Source organism: Natrix helvetica (genome assembly GCF_964273705.1).
Source record: "Natrix helvetica genome assembly, chromosome: 1".
Classification (NCBI taxonomy): Eukaryota; Metazoa; Chordata; class Lepidosauria; order Squamata; family Natricidae; genus Natrix; species Natrix helvetica.
In genome coordinates, this window is record NC_138548.1 from 310,038,443 (window position 1) to 310,063,041 (window position 24,599).

The window sequence follows — 24,599 nt, forward strand, 5'->3', positions numbered from 1 at the left end:
AAATAAGAGTTCTCAGATTTGTAGTCTGGATTCCCAATTTAAAGAATTAGAATAAAAATATTAAATTTCAGATGAGGACTTTTCTATTTTTTTGAAAAAAATCTTGTCAGTTTCTTTTGAAGCATAGCTCAATGTTCAAACTTATTAAAAACCTGATGAATGCCATAAATTTGTCGATTCAGATGCCTAATCTAGAATACCAGAATCTCATAATGTGGATATCCTATCTCATGCTGTAAAATGGACAAACCTTAAAGTGATGAAGATTTAATGTAAGATTGTTTTTATAAAATACATTTCCTAACAAGTGAGCCATGATACAAACTGGGATGAACAGGTATTTTTTCAGCTATATGAGATCAATGTTAACGATGCTTCAAACTGCTTCCTCAGAAATACATGTATTTATTTTTATGTTATCCAAGACAAAAATTTCACATAATGGTTCATAGGAATCTTCTCTATATGTATTATATTTTTCTTCAAATTCCCCTAATTACTGCCTTCCTTATATTAGAATTAACTTCAAAATTTAGTACTCCCAAATTAAAAAGATCTTCACTTAATGTGGCTTAAAGTTTTAACTGATACTCATGGGACCACTCCATTCTATCAAATGGTCTCAAACATTCTTGAGTTTGGAGGCTTTTTTTTTTTTAAAAAAAGTTACATTCCAGTTCTTTTTTTTCTAGTTTATTCCTCTGAAAAAAGAAAGTATTATTTTCCTCTCATTCTCCAAGGAGTTCTAACTCGCCACAATCAGTTTCTGGCAAGAGACTAATTACATAATCCCTCTTATTAGCTTCTTCATTGCTTTGCTCATTTTGAGGCAAACGTTTTTTTACAATTCTCTGGACAGAATGGTTCCCACAATATCATATTCCACCTGATTAGACCTTCATTTGCTTCATTTTTTAAAAAAATTGATAAGATGGTCATATTTATCCTCCACGTTTCTTAAAATATTCTTAAATAACTATGTTGAACAGATGTAAATTTTACAATATTCTCAATTTAAAAAATGGGGCCAATAGAAATATGCTTCCAAAATATTATACATGGTTCCAATTCTGAAGCCAAATCCATAGCAGGATAAGTCTATGAAGAAATTTTCTTCTCTACCTCTTGGAAATATGGGATTCAAAAATCATCAAGAATTGTCACAGAAGACAGAGAAATGGGATTTTGACCCAAACCCTTCTAAACAAAATTCAGGATTTTAATTTTTAAAAATAAAATTAGGCTACTTATTTCATTAAAAAAACCTAAGCATATAATTTCATATCTTCCCTAACTATTCCATCATGGAGCGATGAAGCATCTTTGGCCATTTACAAATTGAGTAGACATTTGCAAGGAGGGATGGATCATCCCTTTATGTAATGGCACAAATTTTCCATTATCAAAGCTTGACAATGGGTTTTGAGTTTTCCCAGTGTTGGAATACAGAATAATGCTTAAGAGGAAAAAGGTTATCTCTTTTTAAAGAACTTCATTTGTAAATCTATTAAAATCAATGTGTTCTTAAGTATACTGTTAACAAGAATTGGTCAATACAAATAGCAAAAAATGTTGCAGTGATTAAATTTATCTTGAAGAACTAAAGATCCTTGTACCTGCTACAAAGAATAAACAATGGCAACAGAGTAAAAAGTGGCACTTAAATCTATATTTGAAAGCTCAAGCCTGATTATTTGGAATAGAACCAAGACTTTTGATATGTCTGTAAAGATATGAATTTGAATTGCTCTTCCAAGTGTTCCCTCTATAACATTTCCGAGACTACGATTTTTAATTTTAAAAAGCATTGTTAAGATGATAAATAAGGAAGACTCTCCACCTAACAGAACATTTGATTATATTTGTGTTATATAAATCAGAATTCTGTTTCAAGAAGGGGGTCAAATTAACCTACCTTACCTACAAGTCTATTCTATCATACTGCTTAAATTGATGAATCGCCTCCAAGAATGAGAAACAGGAAGCCGTATTTGCTAAGAACAGATTCCCTCCTCTCCCTATCTTTACTGAGGTTTCAGAAATAATCCGCGTTTGAAGAAAAAAAGGATCGAAAGAAGATTTCCAACGAAAGCTAACTCAAGACACGTTCACAAGGCAGGATCGGACGCGAAGAGGAGTAGAAGTGTACCACTGCCTTCGATGGGGCACGTGGCAGAACAACTTCCGTTCTTAAAACACGCGGGAGAAAAAGCGCCTCGTGGGGAAGGATGAAATTCACTTATTCTAAAGCATTTCGCGGAAGTGATCGCGTTTAACGGAGTTATCTCGCCTAACCTTCTCGAAGCAGAGGCCTTTATTCTATTAGCATAGAGAGAGCGCGCGCGAGAGGAGCCGAGGCCGAACTCCCTCGAGATCCACCATGTATCTTCCGCGAGCATCGGACTCCGTCGGCGTCATCCTCCAGCCTTTTTTCCCCGGCCCCCCGAATCGTAATTCGGATTCTAACGGAGCCATTTGAAACCCAAGCGGGTCGCGTTTTCCAAAAGCCTCTCTCTCCTTTTTTCCTTTTCCTTTCCTGCGAGGCACAATTCTGCGAGGCTGCCTTAGAGGCGGGCTTTCTTCCACGCCCGCCAGCCAGCTGCATGCAGGGAGTGGGAGATGTCAGTCACCATGTATGCGGAGCGAAAGGAGGAAAGCGGGAGTGAGGGAAAGGGAGGCAGGCGGGGGGGAGGGAAGGGTGTGAGGGAGGGGTGGGGGATTCGAAGTAACAACCTTTCTTTTCTCGGCTCTTCCTGGGAATCTGAAAGTTTTTCTTAAGAGGAAGATCTTCGGGGGCTCTGAGGAGCGAGGCCCCCAACCCCTCGCTAAAGGGCTGTGCCAGAGTCTGCTCGAGGGCCGCAGAGACCCCAGTCTTGCGGTGGCCACCGCGCGGGGAGTCCCTGTCCTCTACGGCGGCAGGGTCTAGCAGCGGCGACTCATCGCTTCGGCTTCTTTGAGAGCGGGCGCCATTTTGTGTGCAGTCGTCCGCTTCGGCTGCTGCAGCTCCGTTCTCCACACCGAAGAGGCCGCTGCTATCCTCCACCCGTTGAGAGGGCTCGGGCGTTTTTTCGCCGCCACTCATAGCCGCGGCATCCGCCATTCGAGCTGCGTAACGCAATCAAGAAAGAAACGACCCTGCGCTTCTCCCACAGCGAGACCCCACTTCCTCAACGCCATGCAGGGAGCCCGCGCCGCCGCCGCCGCCGCCTTCTGTACCCTGAACAGCAAGCCACCGCTTCCCGCTCCTTCCCTCCCCGCTTTCACTATAACATGGCGCTGGGGCGTCAGGAAAGAGGAGGGACTTTTTCACTTCCCCTGGCAGCCAATCAGCGTCCAGCGCTTCTGATAAATTTTTGAGGAGGCGGGCCCCCTCGCATTCTGTCCGGGGATGTGGAAGGGCGTGCCAGCCCGTGGAGTAACGCGTATTCCTGGTTGAAGTTCGACTTCGACTTTGGTGGTTCTACGCAAAATATAGGCTTTTTTTGTCTTTTCCCCTGCCCTTCTCAGATGTCATTGCAAAATGGTTTTTTAACGGCGCCTTTAACTTGAAGGAAACCGAATTTTTAGCCAGAAGAAAAAAAAGGTTTCCTGGTTAGAAGTTTTAACAGCGAGCAACTCGGTGCTTATTTTCTTCAAGATTTGAAGTGCCGTATTTATGCGCGTCAGTTTTCAGTCCCTAAAAATGTCTTAGCTTCGCGTTTGTGGTCTTTTCCTCCTTCCTAACCCAAAATAGTGCATCGGTATCAAAAAGTTTAGCAAGATGGGCAAATTAGCGTAGAAAACAACTTTCGCTTTAGTAATGTAGGTTGCAGTTTTAGTTAGGAAGGCATATACAATGCTGCTTTTTAATGGACCCAGAAAACTGAGCAAACATTGAACAAAACTTGTATTTCAAACTTTATTATTGCAAAGACATTATTTTTAACTGTCCCAGCTATTCATGTATTTTGATACACATCTTGAGTAGCTTACCTGTTGCAGATTTTAGTAAGCTTTTTTTCATTGTCAGGACATCTTGGTTTATTTGATTTCTAATTAATACTCCACTTTTGTCTTAACACAGAAAACTTTATTATGATTAAGGTGTGAAAGCATCTATCTCAATATTTTGGGGCAATTAAATTGTGCACTTAGACCATATTCTCAGTAAACATTAAAATTGACTTAGTTTCGAGTTGAAATTAAAATGAAGTCTCCCATTCTGTATCTAATAATGTTTGCTATGTTCTGTATAAAAAGTTACAAACTATAAAAAGTTACAAATCTGGACGTAAGATTATACACCTATAAAAATTGAATTATAGTAGATTGATAACTAAGAAGAAGTGTCTACCTCACCTTACTGAATGCTAATGGGGTAATGTGATAGAACCCATTTGTTCTTAAATAAAAGCAAACTATGCTAATTGTCCACACAGCTTTTTGTATTAACAATGTACATACTAAGCAAAAATCATTGTAGCTTCATTTTTTAAAAAAATCCTGATATCTGTTATATTTCAGTTATTAAATGGATACTACATTGATAGTGAAATGATAGGCTTCCTATAGCAATAGCACTTCGACTTATGTACCACTTCACAGTGCTTTACAGCTCTAAGAGGTTTACAGAGTCAGCATATTGCCCGCAACCATCTGGGTCCTCATTTTACCTACCTCTGAAGGATGGAAAGCAGAGTCAACAATCAAACTGCCAAACTGCTAGCAGCCAGCAGAAGTAGCCTACTACTCCTATAATACAATTATCAATTGGAGAAGAAAGAAAAGTGTACGATACAAAAGAGTAGGCAAGCTGCTTTGGATTCTGGGAGCCATGGTGTTACATACATACATTACATTAAGTTTGGTTTCAGTTCCATCAGACCAAGCCAGTATGGCCAGTAGCAATGAAAGTGTATACAGTAGATACTTTCCATGCTACCAAAAGACAGTTGAAATTTACATTCTTAGCAGTTTTGCTTGGATACCATTGGATTATTTTTCCACATCGAGATCACCACTTGAATCTTTCCATTGTGGTTATCAAACACTTTAAAACCAAAAATAAATTCATATCAAAACAAAGTATATTGTACAAACTGTGTTTATTGGGTAACCCTAATTAGTTAAAATTAATAATACAGATGTTTGACTTGCTAACAAAAGCCTGCTACTTTGCTTGTTATGAGTTGTACTATGTAGTTACTTACATACTTGATTATCTGGTTAAACCAAGAATAGGAATTATTCTTAGAATGGAAGGAAATGTATTGAGACAACCTCAAATAGAATTTGGGATCAACTGTCAAGGCTTAAAAGAAATAATGTGATTAAAATTTCATAAATTTTAGGTTTCACAGAACTTATCACATTTTTTTTTCACTGAATTCACTGAGTAAATTCTGTCTTTTACATTTTCCCCCAGAGGAGGAAAAAAACCTGCTTTTGATTTACAGGTTAATGAATGTAAGAATTGAAAGTTGGTACTTCAGTTGCCTAGGCAACACTGCAGAGGAAAAGATCAGCGCTCTGGATTTACTACATGTATGCTTAGATGATCCTCCTAAGTGCAGCAATTTTCATCAAGATAATAAAGTTTTAAAGCATAAGCTTTCATGAACTACAGTCTGTAAAACATTTCTCACAAAAATGTGGCAATATTCAAAAACTATTAGGACAATATTACCTCATTGCTGGCTTTTGAATGAAAGATACAAAGGCTGATTCATTGTAAAAAAATGAAGCAGTTAATTAATGAAGAGGTTTTGTTTGGGATTATATCTGGTTTGTTTGGGTTAGGGTTTAGTCTGAACATAATCTCTGAAAATATCCATTATGAGTCAGTGTTTTTATTTTTAAAAACAATATTTTATTTTATAAGACAATTTTTTTATTTTTAAAGATGGTTGCAATATTTCAAAGATCCTTAAAGAAGGAAAACAAGGAAGAAGGAAGAAGGGGAAATGCATTAAGTTACAAAATATTAAAAGAAAAAGGAAAAATATTCCACCATTCTTACAAGTAACTTTAAATTGGAAAGGGGAAAATGATAACCAAAAGTTTGTCCCAGATGTAAAGGCACTAAAGTAGAATAGTGGAGGTTGGGAGTTCTAATCCTGCTTTAGGCACAAAGCCAGCTCTCATTCAAATTAACAGTTTGAAGGGACCTTGTATGTCATCTATTCCAATACCCGCCCAAGCAGGAGACCCTACACCATTTCTGACAACTGGCAGTCCAATCTCTTCTTGAAAGTCTCAAGTGATGAAGCTCCCACAACTTCCGAAGGCTAGCTGTTCCATTGGTTGATTGTTCTCATTGTCAGGAAGTTCCTCCTTGTTTCTAGGTTGAATCTCTCCTTGGTCAGTTTCCATCCATTATTCCTTGTCTGGCCTTCAGGTGCTTGAAAAATAGCTCGACTCCCCCTCCCCTCTGTGGCAATCCCTCAAATATTGGAACACTGTTATCATGTCTCCCCTGGTTCTTCTCTTCACTAGACTAGCCATGCCAGTTCCTGTAACCGTTCTTCGTATGTTTTAATTTCCAGTCCCCTAATCATCCTGTTAATTTTATTTAATTTTTAAAATGTGAGTGTTATATAAATTGGATTTCTTTTTTTTTTGGACTGTTTCAAATTTCCTTTTAACTTTTGTACTATGTGTTTTTTAATGCTGTACGCCGCCCTGAGTCCTTGGGAGAAGGACGGCATATAAATCTAATCAATCCAATCCAATCCAATCCTGGTTGTTCTTCTCTGCACTTTTTCTAGAGTCTCAACATCTTTTGGCTGGGTGACCCTGGGCCAATTGCTCATGAATATAGAGGGAGGCAATGGCAAACCACTTCCAAAAATGCCAAGCAAATAGAAGCAGAGGTGGTATGGGACTACCTGACTGGGAACTCTACTACAATGCAGCAGCACTAATTTGGATTAAAGATTGGATAAATTTAAAAAACAAAAGAATATTAACAATAGAAGGCCATGACCTGCAAACAGGATGGCACTTTTTCTTATGGGAAGAGAGTAAAAAGAAGCAAAAATATTTCCATAGACATTACATTAGAGAAGCATGGATTCAGGTCTGGAACAAAATTAAAGCAAAACACTATATGAAAATACCGGCATGGCTTTCCACCATGGAAGCCATGATACACCCCAATACGTTAGATCTATCAAAAATGGTTAGGTATAGTGAAATTTTAGATAACCAGGGGAATTTGAAAACGAACCAAGAACTAAAAGAGAACAATATCAATATAGATTGGTGACCATACCTCCAATTACAATCAAGATATAAAAAAGATATAAAAGAATATGGAATATATATGGAATTGCAACAAATAGACAAAATCTTAATTGGCCCAGAAAACAAATTTATAACGAAAATGTATAAATATTTGTTAGAAATAAACTTAGAAGAAGAAATAGTTAAAGGATGTATGATAGCATGGGCCAAAAATTTTGGTTATAATATAGATCTAGCGGATTGGGAAAAAATTTGGAATATAAATTATAAATTAACGAGATCAGCAACACTGAAAGAAAATACATATAAAATGTTTTATCGTTGGCACCTACCACCAACAAGATTGGCAAAAATGTACCCAACACTGAAACCGATATGTTGGAAATGCAAAAAAGAACAAGGGACCTGCCCGAAATCGCAAAAATATTGGAAAAGAATCTGGAAGTGGGCACAAGAAATTACGGGGGAACAAATAAAGTATAAACCCGAAACCTTTTTACTAGGAATAATTAAAGGGAACTACACAAAAAAAATTAAATATCTACTAACACATATATTAACTATAGCTAGAATTGCCTTTGCCCAATGCTGGAAGCAAAATAATACACCGCCAGACGAATTAGTGATAAAAAAAACCTTGGAGTGCGCAGAGATGGACAAACTAACTCAAAAATTAAAGGACAAAGAAGAATCGGAATACTACGAAATTTGGAATAAGTGGTATGAATGGTTGGATAATAAGAAAAACAATTAAGCCGAAAACAATATACATAAATAAACATAGAACTGTATATAAAAGTAGGTAAATATGTTAAATATCATAAAAATGTATAGATAAGATGACATAAGGATTGTAATATATGGTAAAGAGAGGAAAACATACATAGATACGACAATGTAACATTGTACAAACTGTTGATATAAAGATTGCAATATGTGATAAAAAGACAAAAACAATAAAAAAATTATTACAAAAATGCCAAGCAAACAGCAGAAACCTATCCAGACAGTCACCAGGAGTCAACACTGACTTGAAGGAACAAGACTAAAACCAAATGAAACTACCCTAATGATCACATGTTAGTTTGGCACTTTAAAAACTAGTATTATATCATATCAGAAACTGAAACAGATAATACTTTACTTTATTGTCATTGTACGTATATACACAGTTTACACATACAACGAAATTCACATAACACCCAGAGACCAGTCCCAAAACACATAACAATCCCCAAACATATCCCATCCACAAAAATTCTCCGCCCCTAAACCACTCAAGCATCTACACAACATACCAATTAGTGCTGTCCAATAGCCTACTGATGGTGGCCTTTAGCTCATTGTTGAGTGCAATTACAGCTCTGGGATAAAAGCTATTCAGAAGACGTGTGGTCCTAGTTTTAATTGTTCTGTATCTTCTGCCAGAATTCAACAGTCTAAAAAGACTGTAAGCAGGATGGGAAGAGTCTCTCCGAATGTTATGCAATTTCCTCAAACAGCAAGATGCGAAGATGTCATCCAGGGCTGGTAGCTGGAGCCCGGTGATATTCTGAGCAGTTTTAATGATTCTCTGTAGAGCTTTTTTTGCCCTCTGCAGAGCTGCTCCCATACCATGCAAGAATTCCGTATGTCAGGACACTCTCAATGGTGCTGCGATAGTAGGACAGAAGTAGATGCTGAGATAGATTTATCTTCCTTAGCATTCTCAGGAAGTACAGCCCCTTCTGTGCCTTCTTCACAAGCATGTTAGCATTCATGGTCCATGAGAGATCCTCCAATATATAAATACCCAGAACTTTTATAATTATAATTTTATAATTATCTGCCATTAATAATTGGCAAGTATTCTGGTAGCATTCAACATGTAGAAAGCCAATTATGGGACTTGGGCCCATTTATTAGAAAAGCATTATTTAAAAAATATTCATCCTAAAATGATTCACTTCTCACAAAATGGGAGGCTATATACATTTCTTTAATAGATAAAAATCAGAATTGTTGAGTTTGTGACATTGCCATTAAAATACGGAAGAATTATTGAACCTGGTTATTGGATTTTCCTTCAGTTTTATATGCATTATCCATTTTGACAATTGATATTGAAGTACTATATCAGTGGAAAACAATATCAGTAAATGTTTTCATACCAGTAAACATACTTTTCTTCCATTGGTAATTCCCATTGTTACATATGAATTGTCTTGTTTAACTTATACATTCATTTTTTTATATAAACATTGGCTTGTTCATTTCCTGAAGCATATTCAATTATAATTTCTATATAAACCTTAAGAGATTATCTGGATTTTGTGTTATAGCATTCTGGGTTTTGTGTTATTGGTCAAAACTTTAAATATGCCACCTTGTTTTATTAGAAAGCGTGGGAAATGATCGTGACTGAAATACTGTATAGAAAAACTATTACCTAGAGCTAGGCGAAGAAGGCTGAAATATTTAGTACTGAAAAGCAAGGTAATATTTGGAAGCAGCTTAGGCAAATGCCTCCCTGATTAGTTGAAGGGTAAGTAGGAGGGGAGGGATAGCATAACAAAACTTGCAATATACTGTTGTTATGGTGTACTTCAGCAAAGTATATTTCTAGTCTTCCATTGGAGTTTATTTTTGCCTGTCTAGCGGATCTTACAGATTTTGCAATTCCTTTTTAACTATGTTGCTTATTTAAAAACACTGAAACATTGAGGCATTTCTGAACATTCCAGTGAAAGGGTCTTTAAATATTTCATATTTCCTAGATTGCAGATTAAAACTTGCAGTCCATATAAATTATTTCTCAGATGATTAATTTTTTAGCATGTTTGCTTTCATGAAAATAAATACTTAACAACAAAGCAAGAGAAGACAACCCTGAGAGTTTTCTTCTTTTATATTTGTAGCATACTTTTAATAGACTACATATAACTGAATAATCTGTTTGGCACTAATTGCACAGTTGTATCAGACTGGAGTATTTATGCAGGCTTTCTGAGAATCCTGCTCCTTGTGTTAATATGGTTCAATCTGCAACTCAGGTAACAACTTGATAGTAGATTAAAACTGGACAGTCTTTCCAAATTTTGCTTATTTCTTATATGCTATTATCTTATAGTATATTTTAATGCTATTATCAATAGCATTAAAATATGCCTGATACTATGAATCTATCCCAAAGAAATATATGAGACAATCTAAACAGAATAAATTATTTTGTCTAAGAGACTACGTAACCTTTTTGTAAGAGAAGCTATTAAAAGCTTACAATCTATAACCAATAAGGAAACAGTCCTATGCAGCCCTACTTATACACCAAGGATATAAAAGCTTCCAGTCACAAAGGAGGAAATGCTTGACATTTATTAACTCTGTTAATTGTTTCATCAGCATCCCTTTGAAAATCTTCAACTATATTGCAGAAAAATCATATGGTTCTAAGTATTCAATTTTAACTTCTGTCTTGCTTACCTTTCTTTAATATTTTTAACTGGCTTGTTCAGCAATTTGTTATAAATTTCATAATCTGTGTTGTATCTAATAACTCTATAATTGCAATAGATTTGCTGATGATCAATTGTGGCTTAATATTATATACAAACTAGGCCATTATGGGCATTGTTCAATAAATAAACAGTTCTCAGTGCCAGTTTTTCCTGTGTTTATTTTTATTCTGCTCTTAATATTTTCTTCCAAACTTACAGAAACTGTAAGTGGATATTTATTGTTGCTTTCTAGTGGAAAACCCACTTTACCAATTCAGGAGACAATACCACAAAGGTTGGAGAACACAGGTTTATTGTGCGCACAGGTTCAGAGCATTTGCATGACAAATTCTGAACGCCAGGCTCCACCCAGGACGTTAGTTTTATACTGTGCTCCAAGCTGAGTTTTCTTAAGGCATTTCCATACAAGGAGTAAATAGGTTATTTTAAAAGGAGAAGTCCATCAGAAAAATACAAAAAGAGAAGTTCCTATATGTTTTAAGCTTTTTGCAGTTTCATCCTTGTTCTATCTTACACCCAAGTTTGGCTTCCTATGCCCCTCCTTTACAGCATCTTGCCACACTATTCCAGTAATTGTTTGTTACAATATAGTGAAGAAATAAATCAGAGTCAGTCAAAGTACCTATTAAGTATAAGAATGTAGAGCCTAGGGCAGCGATGGCGAACCTTTTTTGGCTTGCGTGCCATAAGTGGAGGGAGCGCAGGGAGTCATGTGCAGGCGTGCCGCACCCATAATGCAATGTGCGACACCCCCCCAATGCGCATGCACGTACTACAGGCGCTCCCCCCTTTTTACATGCTTTTTTCACCCTCCCCAGGCTCCAGAGGCTTTATAGGAGCCTGGGGAGGGCGAAAACAGCCTCCCCTGCCCCCCCCGGATGCCCTCTGGAGCAGTCAAAACGACCCTCCGAGCAAACCGGAAGTGACTTCCGGTTTGCTCGGAGGGTCGTTTTGAGCACTCCGAAGGCTTCATGGACCGTCAGAGCGCTCAAAACGACCCTCTGTGCAAACCGGAAGTGACTCCAAGGCTTCAGGGACCATCAGGAGGCTTCCCTGAAGCAAACCGGAAGTCCATTCCTGAACTTCCGGTTTGCCCGTAGGGCTGTTTTTTTGCACTCTGGAGGCTTCACGGAAGCTCATGAAGCCTCCAGAGGGCATCAGGGGGGGTGGGGGAGGCTCTTTTCGCCCTCCCCAGACTCCTATAAAGCCTCTGGAGCCTGGGGAGGGCGAAAATGGCTTTAGAAAAGGGTGAACTCAGCTGGCCAGCGCGCGCATGCCCTGACAAATGGCTTCGCGTGTCACCTGTGGCACACATGCCATAGGTTCTCCATCACTGGCCTAGGAGCTCATATACTCAGGTAAGGTTATGATATTTTGGTCGTTATCTCACTCCTACCTCATTCCCCCCTTTTGAAACTTCACCCTAATCAAGAGATTAATGTGTAGTTTCATAGATTGAAGAGTTGTGGTCATCTGTAGCTAAGACAACATATTCTGGTTTTACCCATGGTGTTACTGCATTTCCCTCTTCTCAGGAAAGAGTGATGTAGGGGGGGGGGAGTCCTTGTAGTCCTCCAGGAGCCCTGAGTCCTCCCCGATGTCCTTATGCCTGTTTGTAAAAAGAACCTGGTACAAATACAGAGAATTAATGATGATAGAGATAAGAAGAAGTACAACCACAACCCAAATGGTGGGCATAAAGCCCTTTCTAATACATGCAGTCTGCTTCATTCGCTAAATGGTCTCCATCGTGGTCCCTAGGCATGGCTTGTGAGTGGAATTGCCATGGGAGACGTGATATGTTGCCCATGCGATGGGTGTCAGCATCCGGAGTGACACCTGCAAGGGTAGCTGTGTCCTCATCACCCGTTCATAGAGAGACAGCTTCCGGCATGCCACCAGAAGGGGAGGGCGTCTGTTTGTTCTTTCGGAGGGTCATTTTCAAGGGATGGGCCGGGTTGCTTTCTGCCATCCATGGGGTGGGGCAGCCAACTTTACCCGCTTGGATAGATAAGCAACAGGGTGATGCCAAGTTCCAAATTTCTGAGTTAGGACGCCCACAGCCATATTTTGTTTTGTATCCATTAAAGGGCTTGCATTAAAGCCATTTTGAGGCTTGTGAAACTTTTCTCTTCCTCTTTTCCCCAATGCAGGGGTTCTTTATCACTTCCTCTTGTTGCCTCATACAGAGGCTTGGCAATGAAACTAAAGTTGGGAATCCAGATATGGTAAAATCCTGCAGCCCCCAAGAATCCCCTTAAGTCTCTCTTATTCCTTGGAGCAGGGAGCTGACAAATTGCTTCCTTCCTCTCATGGCCCAGCATTCTCTTTCCCCTCTCAATGTTATACCCCAAATATCGAACCTTCGTTAGCACTATTTGAGCCTTCTTTCTGGATGCCTTATACCCACATTCTTGTAGGAGGTGAAGCAGCTCGTTGGTGTTCTGCCAGCGGTCGTATTCCTTCTGGGAATTCTTAAATCCTTGGGGCAGCTGTGTCCAGGCATATTGCTGCTTCCTTCCTGTTACTGGGCTTTCCCATTCAAAAGCGAACAAGTGCTGACTCTTCTCATGTATGGGTATAGTAAAGAAAGCATCCTTCAGATCAATAACTGAAAACCATTTGGCAGTATGGGGGATAAGTCCCAAAATGACATAGGGATTAGGCACTATTGGATGGATGGTCACTGTGGCATTGTAGATGACCCTCAGGTCTTGCATAGGACGATATTTGCCCTCCCCCTTTGGGATTGGAAATATTGGAGTGATCCATTTAGATTCAACTGGAACTATGATACCATGGGCTAGATACAAATCTATCACTTCCTGAATTGCCTGTACAATTGGCCATGGGTAAGCACGTTGCCGAATGCGGATTGGTGTCTTCGAGGGGAACTCCTCCACAACAATAGGAGGAGGATGACTTGCAAAACCAGGGGGGTTATCTTCTGCCCACAGGTATGGGACCTCAAATTCTTCCCATCGGGGGTTGCTCTCCATCTCCAATGTGACCATCATTCTCCAGGCCTCCTCCTGGGGTACCTCCATATTAACCTTCCCATAGTTCATCTCCATGGTGCTGTCCTCGTTGAATGAGATCTGTGCCCTCAATTTACATAACAGATCTCTTCCCAGCAACAGGATGGGGCAATCAGGCATATAGACTAATTGATGGGTTATGGTCTCTCCTCCCGTACTACAGGTTTGAGGTTCCACAAGGAGTTGTTCTATTACCTTTCCTGTAGCTTCTTGTATGTTGATAGTATAAAGGGAGGCTTGGGTCAAGGGGCGGGTTACGACTGATCGGGTCGCCCCGGTATCCACAAGGAAGGGGACGGATTTGCCTCCTATATCTAAGCGGACCACAGGTTCTGGGAGGTGGGCTGAACCCAGTCGGTCTCAGTCCCTGTCCTCCGTTTCTGCCAGGCCTATGAGGTGGGGTGGGCTCCCTGACGATCCCTGTCCTCTTCCTCTCCCTCCCTGGCTCCTTCCGCGGCCGCCTCTATAGGACCTCACAAATCCACCTCGTCCCCCATTTCCTTCCTGCTTATCCCTGTCTGGGCATTCCCCCTTCTAGTGTCCCTCCCTCTTACATATGTCACACTGATTCCGTCCTAAGGCCATTCTCCTGCCCCCACCCATTGTGTCTTCCTCTTGGGGCTCCCATCATAGCAGCTGCCAGCAGTTCAGCCTTTCGCTGCATCTTCTGGTCCTACTTCCTCTCTTCATCCTTGTCCCAATTTACAAAGGTTTTACAGGCTACCTCCATCAGTTCGCTCATGGGTTTTCCTAGGGCTCCCTCTGTTAGATAGGGTAATGAAGGCACAAAAGGCAAGTGATGACAACAGTGATGACCTGAGTGGAGACTGGTGTCGATGGCGTTTGCCGGCTCTGGGAGTTTCCTACCCGTCCCCGGAGTTGGTCGATGTGCCGCCTCCAGTGTCGTCCGTCCTCGAGCCTGACGGAGTAGAATCTTGGGCCCAATATCCCGACGACGGTCGCGGGCATCCACAGAGTTTCCCCCTGTGTAATTATGGGCATAGACTGGGTCTCCGATGGTGAATGCCCGGATCTTTCCCGTTGAGTCAGGCGGTGTGTGGGAGGAGTAGTTGGGGTGCAGCCGGTCTAAATGGGATCTGAGTCGGCGCCCCATGAGTAGCTCCGCTGGACTTCTGCCGGTGGTGGCGCTCGGCGTGATGTGTTGGACCAGGAGGTAGTGGTCTATACGGGTTCTCCAGTCGCCCAGGCCCATTCTGCTTAGGGCCTCCTTGGTAGATCTTACCATCCATTCTGCCTGGCCGTTGGACGCCGGGTGGAATGGGGCAACAAGGGCATGCCGGATTCCCTGTGTTGCTAAGAATTCTTCGAAAGACTTGGCCGTGAACTGTGGCCCGTTATCCAGCACGTCCGGGAATCCATGGGTCGCGAATAGTCCCCGGAGCGTCCTGATAACAGAGTCTGTGGTGGTGGATGTCATCAGGACTACCTCCAGCCACTTCGAGAATGTGTCCACCACGATGAGGAAGGTTTGCCCATGCATTGGCCCTGCGAAGTCTATGTGGACCCTGGACCATGGTGCTTGGGGTCGCTCCCATTCTTTCGGGGGTGCCTCTGGGGGAGCCGGTCTGGACTCTTGGCATGGTGTGCATGTGGCCACCCACTCTTGAATGTCCTTGTCCATGTTGGGCCACCACACATAGCTCCGGGCCAACGCCTTCATCCTCACTATCCCCGGGTGACCCTTGTGGAAGGCCTCTAGCACGGCCACTCGTAGCTGTTTCAGAATGACCACTCGGTCCCCCCACAACAAACAACCCCGGATGGCGGATAGTTCATCTCGTTTCGTGGCGAATGGGTTGAGCTCTGCCCCAAACGGCCCCTTCGGCCACCCCCTCCACACCCAGTTCAAAATTTGTTTGATGGTTGGGTCTTTCTCGGAGTGGTGTGCAACATCCCTGGAGGAGATGGGGCCTGAGTCTAGGCAGTCGATTAGGAGTATGATGGTCTCGGGTGTTGGATTGGTGAGCAGCTCCAGTAGGGGGCATCGGCTCAGTGCGTCTGCGTGCCCCAGTGTGACGCCCGGACGGTGGATGAGTTGGTAGGAGTACGCGGCCAGGAAGATCGACCATCGGGTCATGCGGGGGGAGAGAGATGTTGGGCAGTCTCCAGCTAGCAGTCCCAGCAGCGGCTTGTGGTCTGTCACCAAGTCGAAATCCCTGCCGTACAGATATTCGTGGAATCGCTTGACCCCCGCCACGGCAGCCAGGGCTTCCCGGTCCAGCTGGCTGTAGTTTCGTTCGGCGGCGGACAGCGTCCTCGAATAGAATGCGATTGGGGCTTCCGTGCCGTTCGGCATCCGGTGGCTCAGGACAGCGCCAACTCCGAACCGGGAGGCGTCGCAGGTCAGTACCAATGGCAGGGTTTGACTGTACTGGACCAGGAAAGAGTCTGCTGATAAAAGTCCCTTCACAGCGGCGAACGCCTTGGCTTCGGCTTTCCCCCATGACCACTCCGCGTTCTTCCATAGCAGGCGGTGTAGCGGTTCAGCAACCGTCGCTTTCTGCTTGAGGAACACGCTATAAAAGTTAAAGAGCCCAAGGAACGCCTGGAGTTCAGCCTGATTCCGGGGAGTGGGGGCTTCCCTAATGGCCCTGATTTTCTGGTTGGTCGGGTGAATTCGGAGCCGTCAATCATGTATCCTAGAAACTCCACCCTGGGTACGTTTATTTTGCACTTCTCTTTTTTGAGACAGAGGCCCTTTTTCCGGATTCTGTCTAACACAGCGCAAACTCTTTCTATGAGTTGCGCTTCGTTTACGGCGGAGACCAGAATGTCATCGAAATAGGGGACGACTCCCGGTATTCCCTGCAAGAGGCATTCCATAATACTTTGGAATAACCCAGGGGCAATACTAACGCCGAATTGCAGGCGGTTGCACTTGAACGCCCCCCTGTGCGTTACTATGGTCTGGGCCTCTGCAGTAGCGCTATCTACTGGCAGCTGCTGGTACGCCTGCACCAAATCCAGTTTTGCGAAAACCTTCCCTGGGCTGAGCGAATGCAGTAAGTGTTGGACTACGGGTACGGGGTATGCACTTTGTTGCAACCCCTTGTTGATCGTGCATTTGTAATCTGCGCACAATCTGATTGACCCGTCAGGCTTGACTGGAGTCACTATTGGCGTTTCCCACCGGGCGTGATCGACGGGTTCGAGAATCCCCTGGCTCACCAGTTTGTCTATTTCTTTATCGATTTTAGGTCGGAGCGCAAAGGGCACTCTCCTGGGTTTGAGCCGAATTGGGGCCACGTTTGGGTCTAGGCTAAACGATATGGGGTCCCCCTTGTACTCACCCAGGCCGGAGGCAAAAACGTCCTGGAACTCCTTAAATATAGTTTCCGTGGCGCTCCCCGTGGCGGCAGTGGTTGCTTGGTCTGCTTCTTCTAGGGTGTTGACTTCGGCCACGACCATTCCCAGAGCCTGGAACCAGTCCAGTCCGAAAAGGCTCTGGAGGTTGTCCCGCACCACGATCGCCTGTAGTTTCTTCGTGATCCGTTTGTAGCGTACCGTGAACGTGCCTTGTCCCACGAGGGGAACCACGTTTCCTTGATAGTCGCAGAGATGGACGTCGGAGCTCCTGAGGTCCCCCTTTCGCATCGTGGGGACCATCCGTTTCAGCACTGCCCATGAAATGATCGTGAGAGCTGACCCGGTGTCGATCTCCATCTCGCGCCCTCGATGAAAACGGTGACCTTGAGCTTCCTTGGGTGGCTGATCCGCACGTGCCGAACAGGGACTATGATGCTTGGAATCGAGTGATGCCCCTGGTGTTTCTGGTCGGATGCGGTGAGGTTGGCCACGTGGTCGTCAACCTCTGCCCTGCGGAGCTGCCTCTGGCTGGGTCGCTGCCTCCGATTCGGCCCTCTCTCCGTTCTCTCGGGGCGACCACTGGTTGCAGGGAGTTCGCTGCGGCATACCCTAGCTATATGCCCCTTCCGTTCGCATCGCTGGCATGTCGCATCCCGGAACCGGCAGGTTGCTCTTGCGTGATCGCCTCCACAGCTGGCACAGGGCAGGCCAGGCGATTTGAGTTTTCGCGCCGGCACTGCGCGGCTACTGCGCATGCGGTGGCTGACCTCTTCGTCACTCTCGGAGCTCTCTTGTTCTACGGTTTCGCGGTGGACGCGGGTGCTCCTGGGGGCCTCGGAGGGTGCGGAGAGGCGTTGGAGAGTTTCAACGGACTTCTGCGCGGACTCGGTCTTGCCTGCAGGCCCCGGTCTCGGACCCCCAGTATGATCCGGTCCAAAAGCGCATCGTCCAGATCCCGGAACTCGCAATGAGTTGTGGCTTTCCGGAGTTCGGCAATGTACTCGTTTATGGACTCGCCCTCCAACTGGTTCCTCTGGTGAAAATGATAGCGCCGTACGTACTTGGACGGTTTCGGGGCGTAGTGAGTCTTCAATGCCTGCTGTAAGGTGGACCAGGAGACGGCTGGTAGCGGCGTCGGTTCCGAGAGGTTCTTGGCGGTATCTAGAACTGCGGGGCCACAGTATCCCAGGAACAGATTCTTCTTTCAGAGATCCGAGGCGCCGCCGAGATCGTTCGCCTCCAAGAAAACGTCGAACCGCAGCATATAGGCGTCCCAGTCGTCTGTGGCTGGGTTGAACGGAGGTGGTTGGGCATAGGTGGCCATTCTGACTCTCTCTCTGGGTTCACAAATGGCTAGTATGCCTTCCTGTGCTCCAGGTGGAATCCCTGTCTTGTGACCAAGCTCTTTGTAGTGAGTTTCGCTCTTTTGTCAGCCTAATTGCCTTCCGATCCCATCCTCGTCGCCAGTGTTAGATAGGGTAATGAAGGCACAAAAGGCAAGTGATGACAACAGCTCTTTATTATGTCAAGTACAGGCATCCACTGACTAGGGGTCTGGCAGCTCCCCTTTTTAAGGGGAAGCTGCCCAGCTCTTCAGCCAATCAGGGTCTCTCTGTTCTGCCTGAAAGGAGAGGACCTGAGTGGAGACTGCGATTGTCCTTGTCAACAACTAGATGGGGGGGGAGTATCTAACACCCTCCAACCTCTGTAATTTCCTACGGATGTCCAGGGCACTCTGAGATATGAAGGACATAGTCAACATCCGAGCATTCTCAGGCTGGATTGGGTCAGTTGGGGTATACATTCAATAAACATTCAACAGCCAGGCATAGAATGCTTCTGGGCTTTTGTTGGCTTCCTGCGTCACTAAGGAGGGCTTGGACATATTCACAGCTGGTTTTCCCGCCGCCTGGACTACCTGAACCACCCAGTTCTGGTAGGCTTTGAGTCTTTCCCTGTGGGTCTGGTCATACGGATCCCAGTCTGGATCTGTTGATGGGAAGTTCTCCTCCACCTACCTCGCCAGCATGGACGTTTATTTATTTATTTATTTATTTATTATTCACACTTATAGACCGCCCCCTCTCCCGGAGAGGACGTGCCTGGCACGCTGGATTTTAAAGCCTTCGTTACTTCATTCTGAATCTTCTCCTTCTCTTCCGGGCTAAACAATGTCCCCAGTAGCTGTTGGAGGTCCCTCCAGGTGGGGTTGTGGGTGTCCACAATAGTTTTAACCAAATCAGATATCTCAGTTGGCTTTTCGCTAAAGGGACCATAGTGGAGTTTCCAATTAAGAAGGTCTGAGGTGGCGAAGGGCACATGTTGGAACAATCGGATATGAGCAATTTGACCATTATCCATGGCTAATTGGGTGATTTCCCTCAGGCAGCTGTAAAGGAGGGTTGCTCCATCTTGGACCTGGTGCGGTCAGCAATGGGCTTTTCATCTTTACTGACCCCTCCTTCTGCCCCTATCAACTCCTCATCCTTGGAAGTCCCCACTGCTCCATCAGTTGGTGTCCGACTGGGACCGGCCAGTGAGTCGCCGATCTGGAGAGAGTGGTCTGCCACCTTCTGTGGGTCTCGGTCTAAATCTCGCTTCTTCCGTTCCTCTGAACTATGTAAGCATAGGGGAAAGTGCATCGAGCCTCCAAGTTCCCCCCCTCCCAGGGGATGGTGTGTGGGAGAAACTGGGTGTCAACAGAGTTCCTTGTGGAGCCACATATGGGGGTGGTTGCAAGGCCTCTTCAGGGCAACTGGGGAAGATTGGGAGAAACTTCTTTCCCTTTCGAGGTTGTTGTGCTCATGACATAAGGAGCCGACACTGGGTCAGTTGGCACTTCTGGATCCAGGGTTGAGGTTTTAATAGTGCGTTGTACCATACATCAATATAGGGGGCCTGATCCGGATGGCCTTCGGTAGGATGGAACACTCTCTGATTGACCCTTAGGGCTATAGAGGGATTGAATGTTCCTGTACCAGGCCAGCCAACCTTAAGATCTGGCCAGTCACTTTCACAAAAGACCCTCAGCCTATGCCTGCTCCACTCAATACCATAGTCATGGGTTAAGAAGACGTTCTTAAAATGTTTCAACATAATCTCTAAAGAGGTCCGGGGAACACTTTCACTGCCTCCCATGATCCTCCCAGGGCACCAGACAAGTAAGGAAAAGGGGATTGAGGGGAAGGTAAGGGGGCCTTCCTTTCAGGAAACAGTAAGGATGTTGACTTCACGCACGCACACGTACGTCCAACCCAGGGAGCTGGATAACCATGGTCTCCGATGGGAACTGCGAACGTCACTCACACTCTACTGGCCCAAGGCGCTGAACACTCACAGTCACCATTGGGAACCGCAGTAGCCTTTTGTCTCAACCACACCTGAGACACCTCCCACGTTTCGTCTTAAGAGAGGGTGATCAGTCCTCTCCTCCGTCTCTGTTTACAGAGAGGGGTGCTCCTATTTCCCCTTATACTTGCCTGCAGGCGTGTCTTTATCCTCAAGCCAGCTACACCGTTGCCTGGTCTCCTCTCCCTTCTCAGATGGTTCTTGGAGATGCCGACCGCCGCCGGCGGAGTCCTGCGTCACCGGGAAGTCCTTTGGACTGAAACTTCCGATGGCACCTGGGAAGTTTCCCTTAACTCAACAAGGACCCCGGCAGAGGGGTGTCCCCCCAGAGGGTTCCAAGACACATTGTATCTCCTGGCTGGCTCGCCAGAAATGTACTGGAAAACCCACTTTACCAATTCAGGAGACAAGACCATAAAGGTTGGAGAACACAGATTTATTGTGCGCACAGGTTCAGAGCATTTGCATGACAAATTCTGAACTCCGGGCTCCACCCAGGACGTTAGTTTTATACCGTGCTCCAAGCTGAGTTTTCTTAAGACATTTCCATACAAGGAGTAAACAGGTTATTTTAAAAGGAGAAGCACATCGGAAAAATAGAAAAAGAGAAGTTCCTATATGTTTTAAGCTTTTTGCAGTTTCATCCTTGTTCTATCTTACACCCACGTTTGGCTTCCTGTGCCCCTCCTTTACAGCATCTTGCCACACTGTTCCAGTAATTGTTTGTTACAATATAGTGAAGAAATAAATCAGTCAATCAAAGTACCTATTAAGTATAAGAATGTAGAGCCTAGGGGCTCATATATCCAGGTAAGGTTGATATTTTGGTCGTTATCTCCCTCCTACCTCAGCGTGAAACAGTTTTCTATAGATTTGATAAGGCATGCTGTACTATACATTATTCTGATGACTGCCAACAGTTCGATTCTCACCAATCAAGGTTGACTCAGCCTTCCATCCTTCCCAGGTTGGTAAAATGAAATGACCCCGATTATTGGGGGCAATATACTGACTCTGTAAATCCCTTAGAGAGGGCCATAAAACACTATGAAGTGCTATATATGTCTAAGTGCTATTGCTACACAGTATACACATATACACACATACACATATACACACCAACAGCAGTGCTATTCTTTTGGTCATTGTCTAAGTGATTCTTCCTTAGATAAAATCCAGAGAAATCAGTCTAGCCTATAATCTCCCATCAAAATATTAACCAGGTCTGATTCTGCGATAGAGAAGGCCCAATTTCCCAATAAAAGTTGAAATTATAGTGTTTAACTTGCAAAAATATGACCCCAGGCATATTATGGGACAAGGCATAAGGCATAAAAAGAAAAACACTTAAAAATGCATTGCTGAACTTAGAAGAGTCCTGGACAAGCCATGTTATAGCATATGTAGAAATCTTGTGGTTAAACTACAATTTAGGAATATATTATGCTGATATACCATGTTTCCCCCAAAATACGACCTGTCCCAAAACTAAAGCCTTGCCACATTTTTCGCGTGGGCAAAAATATAAGCCCACCCCTGAAAATAAACCCCCTGGACAAGCCCCCCTCCGGTCAGGCAGAGCACCGCTCACTGACCTAGCATTATCCCGAAAGCGCCAAGTCGCAGGAGCCAGGGGGCGAGCGCTCACATTGCTTGCCGCCTTCGGGATACCGCTAGGTTGGGGAGTGGCATTCTGCCTGGCTGGAGGGGAGAGTTTCCGGGCGGCTGCTCCCTTGTGAACTGGCTCCTGAAGAGCCGGGCACAGCCTCAGAGGCGAAGCAGCCATGAGGTAACCATGCTCACGAGCAGCCGCCCAGCAAATCCCCTCTCCAGCTGGGCAGAGCGCCATTCACTGACCTAGGGGGTATCCCTAAGGTGCCAAGCCATGTGGCGCTCTTGCCGCCCCCCAGCTCCCACGGCTTGGCACATTCGGGATACCCCTTAGGTCAGTGCATGGAGGTCTGCCCGGCTGGAGAGGGGAGCTGTGCGAGCACCTGTTCAGCCCACAGCCTCACCAAGCCCTTGCGCAGCTCTCCCAGGGCACCACCACTGGCCGCCGCTGGCCACCGCCACTCTGCTCCGAGCATAACTTCCAAACTCCAAAACTCGGGGCCGAGGTTTCTGGACAGAGAATCTTCCAGCAGCCGGCCCACCATAGAGAGCACTCCTAGAGCGGCCGATCTGGAAGACTCGGCCCCGAGTTTTGGAGTTTGGAAGTTATGCTCGGAGTGGGGCAGCAGGGATTTGCTGGGCAGCTGCTCGTGAGCATGGTTACCTCATGGGTGCTTCGTCCCTGAGGCTGTGCCCGGCTCTTCGGGAGCCAGTTCACAAGGGAGCAGCCGCCCGGCAGCCCCAAAACAATAAGCCATCCCTGATAATAAGCCCAAGGCCATATTTCATGGGGCAAAAGAAAATAAGCCCCTGTCGTATTTTCGGGGAAACACGGTATATGAGTGTGCACGCGCGCACCGCATATGTAGAAATGCTGACTACTGCAAAGATATTGGTGTCAGAAAACAGGGAACATCTTGTGATATTGTAATGTCAGATCTGCTATAACTTGTAAATGGTGTAGGGTTTCCTACCTAAGCAGGGGGTTGTGAGGCAGCAGGACAATAGTAACGTAATATTAGCTAGCTTACCTTTAGGGTATAGGAGCCCCTAGACTCCTCTTTTATAGAAGACAATCGAGCCAGCATATTAATTATTATTATTTATTTATTTATTATTTTATTGAACTTATTAGTCGCCCCCTCTCCCCACAGGGACTCGGGGCGACGTACAGAGCAATAATCAAGATAGCACCATAAAATCGTGCAGAGGAGGTAAAAATAAGTCCATAAATAAGCATACTTACAAAGTTTAAAACCCCAAAAATATTAAAAACAAAATTTCCCATTGTAAAATGACCTGGGGTGGCAAGATAGTAACGTTATGCCAGGCCGGCTTGACAAAACAGGTAGGTCTTCAGCTTCATACGGAAGGAGCGAAGATCGGTTGTTGTCCGGATGTCTGGGGGGAGGTCATTCCAAAGGGTAGGGCCCACCACAGAGAAGGCCCTACTCCTGGGCACTGTCCCCAGGCACTCTCTAGAGGACGGCACCCGGAGTAGCCCCTCCCTGTGTGAGCGAGTGGGTCGCAGGGATGTATGGGGCAGGACGCGATCCCGCAGGTAACTAGGCCCTGTGCCATGGAGCGCTTTGAAGATGGTAACCAGTACCTTGAAGCGCACCCGGTAGGCCACAGGAAGCCAGTGCAGCTCGCGCAGGATAGGTGTTATATGGGAGAATCTCGATCTCCCCATAATAACCCGCGCGGCTGCATTCTGGACCAACTGCAGTCTCCGGGCGCACCTCAAGGGGAGCCCCATGTAGAGAGCGTTACAGTAGTCCAGGCGGGACGTCACCAGCGCGTGAGTGACTGTGCGCAAGGCCTCCCGGTCCAAAAGGGGCCGCAACTGGCGCACGAGGCGAACCTGGAGGAACGCCCCCCTTGCCACGGTCGCCACGTGATCTTCTAAGGTCAGCCGATCGTCAAGGAGGACGCCCAAGTTGCGCGCCCCTTCCACCGGGGCTAATTGCTCATCCCCGATGGTCAGCGATGGAATATGCTGATTGAATCGGGAAGCCGGGAACCACAGCCACTCTGTCTTGGAGGGGTTGAGCCTGAGCCTGCTGTCATCCATCCAGACCCGTACGGCTTCCAGACATCGGGTCATCACTTCGACAGCCTCGTCGGGGTGGTTTGGGGTGGAAATGTACAACTGAGTATCATCAGCGTACAGATGGTAACTCACCCCAAAACCACGGATGATCTCGCCCAGCGGCTTCATATATATGTTGAACAAGAGAGGCGAGAGAATCGACCCCTGTGGAACCCCACAAATGAGGGGCCTTGCGGTCGACCTCTGCTCCCCCGTCAACACACATTGCGTCCGGCCAGAGAGGTAGGAGTGGAACCACCGTAGCACGGTGCCTCCAATCCCCAACCCCTCCAGCCGGCGCAATAGGATACCATGGTCGATGGTATCGAAGGCCGCCGAGAGATCTAATAGAACAAGGATGGAGGAACAACCCTCATCCTTTGCCCTCCAGAGATCATCCACCAACGCGACCAAGGCCGTCTCCGTGCTGTGACCGAGTCGGAAGCCGGACTGGCGCGGGTC

General features: G+C 45.3%; 1 protein-coding gene across 4 annotated transcripts in view; it reads right to left on the reverse strand.

Annotated features, from left to right (window-relative positions):
- TASOR (transcription activation suppressor) overlaps window positions 1-3,284 on the reverse strand; it is a 45,038-nt gene extending 41,754 nt beyond the window's left edge. For 2 of the 4 annotated variants that reach the window (XM_081939573.1, XM_081939572.1), the window contains exon 1: window positions 2,734-3,283. In XM_081939573.1, the coding sequence (XP_081795699.1) occupies window positions 2,734-3,100 (367 nt within the window). In that variant the 5' untranslated portion in view covers window positions 3,101-3,283. Of the gene's footprint in view, window positions 1-2,733 lie in introns of all 4 variants that reach the window. The other 2 variants (XM_081939574.1, XM_081939575.1) reach the window with 1 other exon arrangement.
- Window positions 3,285-24,599: the final 21,315 nt, after the last annotated feature.